The sequence below is a fragment of the Monopterus albus genome, unplaced genomic scaffold (assembly GCF_001952655.1).
Source record: "Monopterus albus unplaced genomic scaffold, M_albus_1.0 scaffold337.1, whole genome shotgun sequence".
Lineage (NCBI taxonomy): Eukaryota > Metazoa > Chordata > Actinopteri > Synbranchiformes > Synbranchidae > Monopterus > Monopterus albus.
This window is the reverse complement of record NW_018128217.1, coordinates 356,761-366,531: the sequence shown is the minus strand read 5'-3', so window position 1 is coordinate 366,531 and position 9,771 is coordinate 356,761. Positions and strand designations below refer to the sequence as shown.

At 35.9% G+C, this 9,771-nt stretch overlaps 1 protein-coding gene across 3 annotated transcripts in view; it reads right to left on the bottom strand.

Annotated features, from left to right (window-relative positions):
* Positions 1-374: 374 nt before the first annotated feature.
* The window catches only part of clnk (cytokine dependent hematopoietic cell linker), a 10,429-nt gene continuing 1,032 nt past the window's right edge, over positions 375-9,771 (bottom strand). Inside the window, exons 2-17 of one of the 3 annotated variants that reach the window (XM_020624763.1) lie at positions 7,680-7,720; positions 5,990-6,137; positions 4,825-4,877; positions 3,979-4,033; positions 2,739-2,789; positions 2,618-2,652; positions 2,499-2,509; positions 2,340-2,423; positions 2,079-2,103; positions 1,780-1,804; positions 1,612-1,699; positions 1,507-1,523; positions 1,339-1,430; positions 1,180-1,254; positions 730-879; positions 375-643 (exon numbers count right to left, since the gene is read on the bottom strand). In XM_020624763.1, the coding sequence (XP_020480419.1) occupies positions 491-643; positions 730-879; positions 1,180-1,254; positions 1,339-1,430; positions 1,507-1,523; positions 1,612-1,699; positions 1,780-1,804; positions 2,079-2,103; positions 2,340-2,423; positions 2,499-2,509; positions 2,618-2,652; positions 2,739-2,789; positions 3,979-4,033; positions 4,825-4,877; positions 5,990-6,137; positions 7,680-7,682 (1,065 nt within the window). In that variant the 5' untranslated portion in view covers positions 7,683-7,720 and the 3' untranslated portion in view covers positions 375-490. Of the gene's footprint in view, positions 644-729; positions 880-1,179; positions 1,255-1,338; positions 1,431-1,506; positions 1,524-1,611; positions 1,700-1,779; positions 1,805-2,078; positions 2,104-2,339; positions 2,424-2,498; positions 2,510-2,617; positions 2,653-2,738; positions 2,790-3,978; positions 4,034-4,824; positions 4,878-5,989; positions 6,138-7,679; positions 7,721-9,771 lie in introns of those variants that run through there. The other 2 variants (XM_020624765.1, XM_020624766.1) reach the window with 2 other exon arrangements.

Below are 9,771 nucleotides of genomic sequence, written 5' to 3'. Positions count from 1 at the left end.
CTGCTATTATTTCATTATTGTTAGTGTTATTAGTCCTCATTATCCATGCTACTGTTTTGAGTATCACACCTATCAATCAAACCAGATTAACTGAGAATATAACCTACACCCCCTTTTCTTTCTTTTTCCCCTTTCCTTTCTCTTTCTAATCATTTACTTATTTGTTCATTTCATTTATTTTATTAATATGCGCATACATATATATCTGGGTACACAAATATATGTATGCAAAAGTATATATTGTCTCATCTTCTATGTTGTGTTCTTTGCAATTAAAAAACAGTAATAATAATAAATTAACAGCAGCCCTAGATGAAATTATTTTTATTGACACAAGTAAAAACGTTAACAATTTATATTCACAATCTGCCTTTTCCTAACATGCACATGATGAATTTTAGCAGACGTTTTGAGGTTATGTAGCTACATAACAGGATGTGATGAAGCAGATGGGATTCAGCAGATTCTCTTTGGTTGAACAGTGCATGTCTCATTGTAGCAGCTGGTAGACGTCCCTCCTTGTTACTGGATATGTCAGCACACAGTTTTCTGGGAATTTGATTCCAGGCATATTTCTCCCACTGATGAGTATGATTGGGAATATGGTGTGAAACTTAATGATGTCTGCCACGGAGTCAAACATCTGAGGAGATATGAGGTGCACACTTCAGTAAATATAGTGCTGTTGAGATTGCTAGTTGAACTGTCTTTATGACGTTTTCCACTCACATCAGTTGATCGTTGTCCCAGGACGTACTTGCCGGTGCTCTCGATGAACCGAATTTTTACATTGTAAACCTTTTTCTCGTGATACACAGCCAGTACCAAGGGTTCACTGTTGGTGTTGATGGAACAGTCTCGTACCAAAAAGGCCCCATCCTAATGTCAGGATTTTCAAAACAAGGACATTTTGGGAAACACACTTAGGCTTGCAGTTTCCTTCTGTTTCCAGTCTTTATGCTGTGCTAACCTTTAGTACACAGACATGAACGTGGTTCTGATCTTCTCATCTAACCTTTAGCAAGCAGTTGCATACATGTATTTATTTTAACTTTAGCCATATTTAGATCCATTTTTAATTAAAGCTACAGTACTTTGTTCAAATATTTTTGTTGTAAAAATCTGCTCCAAATCTTGTTTTAAGTTACACACTGCAGCTTTAATTTCATATAGAAATACCTTGTTCACCAGGTGCAGGGCATGCTCAGCATCTGCTCGATTACAAGTCCCAATATACCAGTCTTCACCATAGGTCTGCCAGTGGAGATCAGTGATTTCATTAATGTAATTAAACTTATATTCTTCATTATTTTGTTTGATTTATTAGGGAGCACCCACCTGCTGGGGCTTTTCCTTTGGGACAAATTCATGCTGGTCAGAGTTTTTAGTTTGAGGCCACTCATGGTGATGACGTTTTGATGGCACCATTTCTTTAAGTAGATGTTAATGTTGACCTATTTAATTAATTAATGTAAAATGATAGAGGTGATCTGCAACATAACTTACCTAGATTTTGTTGTGTCCTAAACAAAGGAAGACAAAACACATGTAAATCAAACATGATGATTTACTGACAAGTGTCCTTAAAAGCCTGAGAAATGAAAGTCACACCTTTCTTCTTTAATTTCTAGCGAATCCAAATCCAAAGAATATCTTTGGGTGGTACGGAGGGCTGAAACACCTTCAGCACCACGTAGACCTAAAAACACATCCAACATTATCACAGCTGTCAAGACATTTTCCACAGAGTTGCTATAATCACAATTAGTTAGCTCTTACCTTTGGATTGTGAACTGAATTCTCCCTATTATGTATTAAAAATATTTATATCAGTAAGGCAAGAAACAGGTTTTTCTAGTCAGGTTGCAAGTTTAACTGTGCAAAATAAAATTTAATTTACAAAAGTATAATTGGCTGAAAGTGCTGATTGGTTAGTGATTACAGAAAGAACTGGCAGGAAGGAGATCTCTGTCATTTCAAATAGATGGCATTAAAATTCATTGATTATGAAATAAAAAAACTAGGCATATTATTTCTTGCTACAGTTGAAATGATGTTATATATGCTTGTTTACTTACTTTTTTAGCTGCTCTCAGATTCCCACTGAAAAAAAAAAATCACAGTATGCTTCATCGAAGAAGTTGATGCAGTTATTTTTTTTAACCAGCAGATGGTGTAAATGTTCTACTACATATACTCTGTAAACAGGACTCCTCTCACTTTCGTCAGCTACAGCTAATAAAACAGTGTAGGCTCTACAATGTAAATGTGATGTTCTCTCTACCTGCTTTCTGTCCTGCTACAACTTGGGCTGAATAGAAAAATAAAACAGCACTCACTCTTCCCTGCAGGGCTCCTGCAGGGTCAGTCCAGGCAAGAACTTATCTAACTCCGAGGTAAACGGTGGAGGTGATGGAGAGCACCTGGAAGAACACTTCCGCTGTGAGTCCATTCAGAACCTATCAATAGATACCTTGAATAGTAGTTGAATAAAGTACCTGTGAGGGTGCTGAGAAAAAGGAGAGAAATGTCATCACTTACAGTGTTTTATAAGTTGGAATCAACACAACACAAAAAACAGTACAACACAGTGCAAGTATATCATGCAGGTGTTTACCTGGTCTCCTGGCTGCACATGCGTGGGGCTCTTATCTGTAAAAAAGCAAAAGGTTTGTGATGTTTCAGTGGCACAGAAAGTCAGACAAGTGTTTTCAGTTAACTCTGCTGGGCTGTTTTACCAAGTCTGGTGTTTCTTCTGCCAGGCTTCAGAGCTCTATTTACAGCAGGCCCTGTGTTTCAAAAACAGAAGACAGAAATGCAACTATGGTGTACATTTACTGACGCGTGGTACAGAAGTACAATTTGAAGGTTTCAGGACTTTTTAGAACACTACATTTAGGTGAAGTGTGTAGTTCTAGCTTATTTGGTGGACTATACTGTAGAATGTTTTTGCATTCACAGACAGACATTATGAAAATAGGTTCATACTGTATAGAGTTAAAAATAAAAACTATACCATATAAACACACAACTGATTTGAATATCATCAAGTGACGTTTTATAAGCCCCTAAGCTCAGAAAGTTTAATCCTGTAAAACATTTGCCAATAAAACTTTGAGTTGTCAATTTATAAATGATTTTCATTATACACACTCTGATATAAATTCTACACTGTGATATAAATTCTACTTTTTATACTTGGTTACATTTAACTATATGTTGTTTTTTTGTTGTGGTGTGAGGTTTTAGCCAATAGGCGGAAGAATAAAACCAGAACTACATGGTTTCTTCTGTCTCAATGACTGGTAGAGTTGTTTTTCTGTTAACAAAGAGGTCTCTGTGCTAACATCCAGCAAACAACAAGAAATATTCATATTTGGAACGATGATTTTGTCCACTGTTCCTTGCCTTTGTGTGCTTCTTGTAGCAGAGCTGCTATTATACAGATGCTTTATCAGATATACAGTATTTAATGGAAAACAGCTGTCTACAAAGGTTGAAACAACTGAACTGTGCAATAAATGCACTGCAAAAATAATACAATGAACAAATAAAGTAATTAAAATTAAAATAAAAAAAGAGACTAATATTCCGCAAAGTTATTGGATTTAATGTTAAATACAGCAGTCTGCAGCAAAATAGCAAAAAATTCATAAAGTCAGTAAACAAGCCCAGGAATGTCTAAGCAATGATTCACAGTATTATTTATCTAAAGTTTGTTCATGCTAGTTAATGTCAGACACAATAAGATACTTGTACAACACCAAATAGTACTGTAGCAGCAAAACCAAGGGTTGTTTTGAATTTAGCAACTAAGTGGTGTATTGGTTATAACTTTTCAACTGTAAGTGGAACTATGTGTTATTTTGTTTACCAAAAGTCTTATTGTTGATTCGAGTTCCTTCCACTGCTACTTTCACAGAAATCTCTACCACAAAAATAAATGAAATAATGGAAAGTTTACCTGTAGTACTTTACCTGTACTATGGGGGGTTTCTCTGGGTGGGCATCTAGGCATGATGTTAAAGTTGTCCTGATAATGGTAATAATAATAATAATTATAATAATTATTATACTACTACTAATAATAATAATGATACTACTACTACTACTGCTACTAATAATAATAATAATAATGATACTACTACTGCTATTACTAATAATAATAATAATAAAGTTGATTTATATAACACTAATCAAAACCAGTGGTTATGAAATGCTTTACAAAAAATTTTTTAAAATAAATAAACATACACACATACAGACTTGAGGAAAGCTGTTTAAAAACAAAGATTTTCAGTTTAAAAATACTCATTATCTACAGAAGAGTATTAGGGCCACTGCATAAATTTTTATTAAAATTCTGACTTTATTCTCAGAATTCTGACTTTAAAGTCTAAAGTCAGAATTCTGAGAATAAAGTCAGAATTAAAAAAAAAAAATTATGCAGTGGCCCTAATTAAAAAAAATGTATGCAGTGGGCCGAATACTCTTCCGTACGTCTACCTCCATCACCAGAGGAGAGAAAATATCCTACCCCAGACTGTGAAATGGTATTTTCTAACATAAATTATGAGCCCCAACACAAGTTTAAGTGGATAAGTAACCTCCTGCTAACAGTGGCCCTAATACTCTTCCGTAATTATCAGAAGTGCTATGGAAGAGGAAAAGCGAAAGCCTATTGAGGAAAGCACATCTCCAGAAGTGATTTAAAAGGAATGCCTGATTTTACTGACGGAGTGAAAAGCACTGCACATACAGTATAGTATAAGCAGAGACTCATACTAGTTTACCAATCTAAAGAAAACGAAATAGAAACCTTACGGTGAAGGGTGACGAAAGGCTCTGAGCCGATGACGACCTTGGAAGATCCCTGTCTTGAAAGCAAAAGAAACTGTGATGATCACACTTTCATCAGGGACTGTAATAATAGTACTTTCAGTAGCAGTGTTAGTTGACAATTTAAACACCCGGTGAGTCTGTATCGTTCTTGTAACTTGCCAGCTCCAGCAGCACACAGCAGCAGCAGGCTGTATTGATTACAGAGGGAGAACACTCCAAGTGAGAACACATTTAAAAGCCACAGTCGGTGTAAAAATGTGGATGTGCAGCTGTGAGGGCCCTGGCTGTGGGCCGCATCCATGGAGCGAGTCTATTCACACTACATGCTTCCCTCTCTCTGCCTTCGGCTCCTGGCTAATTGTAATCTCCTGCAGTCTGACTTGCCAACAGATGACTCTGGAGACCCAATGGCAGATCATGCTCACTCAGTGTGAGCGCTCTCTGTCAGATCCATACTGCTTTTACTTTTGCCACAGTCTGCAGTGGAGCTGTTAGTTTTTGTCTGCACTTCATTTAACTTCACTCTAATTATGTTCAGCTGGGTTTTTCTTGGTAGAGACGTTTGTCCAGCAGAGTGTCAATGCTCCTTTAAGTCAAAGTTTGGACGAGTTTGTTCCTTCCAATAAATTTTTTTCTGTTTTTTGAGTGTATTTATAAAGTATTTTTTAATGTACGTATGTGCTGTGTTTTATACATTAACGCAGACAGGAATAATGAGTGTCTGATGGGGGGCTGAAATACATCTAAAGGTCAGAGTCACTCCTACAGACGGACCGAATTACTCATAAGTCTCAGCTCCTGTTAGTGACAACGGCAGTTTTGTGGTTTACTCAGCTTCACTGTCAACAAGCTTATGAGTTACAGTGTGCATTAAAATCTAAAAAAACTGCTCAGAGCTAAAATAATAATGACCAAAAACCATTTAACTGCTGCTGACTTGCATAACCAAAGGTATGTTTAGTTTCATGTTTTTTATGTGCAGGGTAAATGCAAAGTAATATACTCTTTCATATCTTTTCTAATTAAAAGTCTATGTAAATTTGTGTTAAAATAACAAAAACATATAGAAAACATAAACATAAGAAACAAAATTAACAAACTAAGATCTCCTAAAACCTGTGACTCATCTTGCTGTTTTCGTTTCTACCTGCATACTCTCTCTCATCGCTTATGGGCCTCGCAGGAAATATGCGCACATTTGACATTTCCTCCTGGTCATCCACCACATCGTATTCAGGCTCGTCGATGTTGTTACCACACCTTTGATTTCTGTGTCTGTCTGTTCTGCCACGATGCTGTGAAGAGAAAGTTGCAGTATCTTCAAACTGGAAATGTACAGCAGATAAACCTGTGACTTTGTTAAAACTGGATGTTTATGAAGCTCAGTCCCTTTGTCAAAATCCTTGCATCACATTTATTCAGTATGTCATAAAATAAAGAAATCATCTCTTTTAATGCTGGCCTAGAAAGACTGCTTTTAATTATAATCTCATTTTTCATTCATTATTTATTGGGAAAATATATACTAATCTGCCTTGAAACAAGAACATCAGTAGAGCTTGCAATCACATTTGAGTTTTGCTCCTGGTTTACATCAGCCAATATACTGCACACGTACAGCAGTAGACAGCTGCATCTCTTACGCCTATACAACACTAACAAGCACAGGAAGCTATTATGAGGTGTTGCAACCTTACCCACTTCTTGTCTCTCTGGAACATCTTTTTAAAAGCTTCACTCTTCACAATCACACAGGTGGCTTAAGCACATATTTATAGTTAGCCATAAAAAAAAGTGTCTGTCTGTGACACCATGTTGAGTCTAGGTTGGCTTTTCCCAAGAGGAAATTGTTGTTTTTGCTCGACAGGTGAACTGTAACCAACACCCATATTTGGCCACAGGAGGGAAATGTTCATTTTGGAAGTGCGGAGACTGTTTTCTACAAAGTGTAATGATACACCTTACTGAGAATGTTTAAAAGACAATTCATACACTAACTGCATGCTTGTCTTTGTATGTGAACAATTTCTCATATTTAATAAATAAATAGTCTGTCAAAAACACTTGACAGAAATGTATTACATTTAGCCTTGCGGGTACATGGTGCTCATTGGGGAAAAAATTACAAAGACAACACAACTTTATGTGATTTTGAAGGGTCAGTATGAGGGGGTCCAGAGATAAACGATAACATCAGAAAAAACATTTGTCACTGCTGTGTGATGCATTTCTGTAAGAAAAGCTTTTCATAAAAGTGCATATAAAATTGTAAAAAACACTTTTTTAAAACCTTTTGTTAAGTTTTTATTGTTCATATTGATAATACAGTACCTTGTTTGTTACTTTTCTATATAACACTGAGTGCCTTGTTTCTTATCTTATCTTAAACTAAGGTTTCTGTTTGTTTAATGTCACCACTTTTCCTAGCAGAGATGAATAAATAACTACAGTCTATTCTAAATCTAAATAAGAAACAGTGGCTATAACTCTTCCTCACATTACATTAACATATTTTATGAGCTTGTATTTGAGAGATAATTACTGTATAAATTCAAGAAGCTAAAATAAATAAATGGAAATTAACTGAAATTTTATTTCATAATTTAACTTTAAAAGAAAAATTAATGAAACCAAAATCAGCAGCTGTTACAGAGAATAACCCCAGTCTGCTCTGTTTTGCTGTGCACTAACAATGACAGAGCAAAATCTCCCTCTTTACTCATTTCTGTGCTAAATGATCATTATCAGGGGGCTGCAGACTCCCAGTTTTTCCCATGGGAAATGTTCATGTGGAACCAGCAGAGACATACAACATGGATACAGCAGCCATAACTCACCATTATCACACCAGAGTCATGGTTGTTTCCTCTCTCTGCAGCTAACAAGGGGGTGAAACAGAAACGAGAAACATAATTAGTTTGGTGTAATACAAAGGATGTAGCGTTCCAATAGAGTTTGTTCTTGGACTTTTCTTCACCTTCTGTTTCACATACAGCTAAACAAAGCTGTTGTCACCAGACTCCTCGGTTTATTGATCTGGAATTACATTTTTTATGTCCACTGGAAAGAAACTATATCTGAATTTAATACAAATATTTTTTCAAAATATTAACAGATTTGTTATTTTTTTATTTTGTATAGAATTTTTATTTCATTAAATTATCCTTACATTATATATATACTGTAGCTGTAGCTTTGTTTTACCAGAGCAAAGCATCTAACTAATTCCTTTTGCTGTGTCAACAGGTACAACAGGATGTCATCGGCATAATGCATAAACATGTGCTGTGCTGGAAAATTATGACATATTACACAAAAGATTCATACCCTGTCCCTGTCACATTTTGAAGGATTGTGACAAGTTCTCTAATAATGTATTGAGGAAATGTTATCAATTCCACATTCGGCAACATATTAGTAGAACATTCACTAACATTGTATATTTTTTCCACCAGAAAATACAATATTAAAGTACGATATCCACTAATGACTACAGCACTGTTAATTCTTTTGACTATGCTATGTTTAGTCACTCACAACTCACTTGGTTATGTGTAGTTTTTTTTTGTCGTGGTCTAGTTTTAAACAAAAAAGGTTAACAAGTATTTACATTTAACCAAAATCATGAGGGGTCTCTGGCTTATAAAGTGATTCTGTGGCCGAACCCTAAGATCAAATTGCAATCAAGCCAGCATTTAGGTTTGTTACAGCTGAGGTAACTGATAATTGCTAGAAGATGGGGTTGAAAACATTAAAGACACAGTCAGTCGACTGAAGGTGTTTTACAACAGGCTCACATGATGAGAAATCTAATCAGAGTAGAACTGGAAGCAATAACCAATAAGTATTAATAAACAGGTATTCGTTGGATGCAGATGCAGCATTATTATCAAATACTGCACTGAATTCAAGCGAAAATATCTCTTCACTTAATTCACTAGAAATGCTGTCAGTATTCATCTCAGATAACCTCTCTCTAGTGCTAGTTTTTGCATTTTGTATTTACATTACTTATCTTAAATCTACCAGATATCAGTCAAGTGGTGGGTAACCCAAACAAGAAAATGAAAATTGTTTTCTCTATCCATAATATTACATACTATATTAAAAGTATGATATATTATCCATACTACTATTTTGTGTGTGTGTGTTTATTGCTAAGATATGTTGCATCATATGGTCCAAGGAAGATATAATTCTATCTCTACTGTACAATAAAGCTCCCTCTCTCTATTCAGTTATCAATAAATACAGATCCATAACAAATTTGTTATGGTGTGCAAATGGTCTACAAAACTGTGAAGTTTCCAGAGTTGATGATCATTTACTTAACTGATAACCTGGGGAATCAGTTCAAGTCAGCAGGGACATTTTTTATAAATAATTTTTGTAATGTTGTGTCTTTATCTGACAGTCAGTTGAAGAGATAAGATAATCATTTTATTTGGCCAAATATATTACACACAAGGAATTTGTTTCCGGTACAGAACCGAGGCAGCCATCCGCGGCGCCAGCTTGGGGTTTGGTGTCTTGCCCAAGAACACTTTGACATGTGGACTGCAGGAATCAAGCCTCCAATCTTCCGGTTGGACGACCACTCCAACCCCTGAACCACAGAGAAGTGGACAGGAAATGGAGAAGACCAACAAATGTCACTAGCCAGACGCAAACCACTGACATTGTGCACAAACCACTCAGTTGTCAGTGTGCCCCAGTAGGTTCTTAGCTTGGAGTTGTGCTGCTGCATGTGATAACTCAGCAAGTCCTGCTTCGTTAAAGGTTACAGACTACACAAACAGTAATCAAGTTGGACAATGAAGCAACTGAATAATAAAAAGAGGGTCACTGTACTTTGACTTTCACATAAGTTCTCTGTGAGTCTCTGCTGAGACTAATACATGGGCCTTTGTGGATCATGTAGTTTTTTAA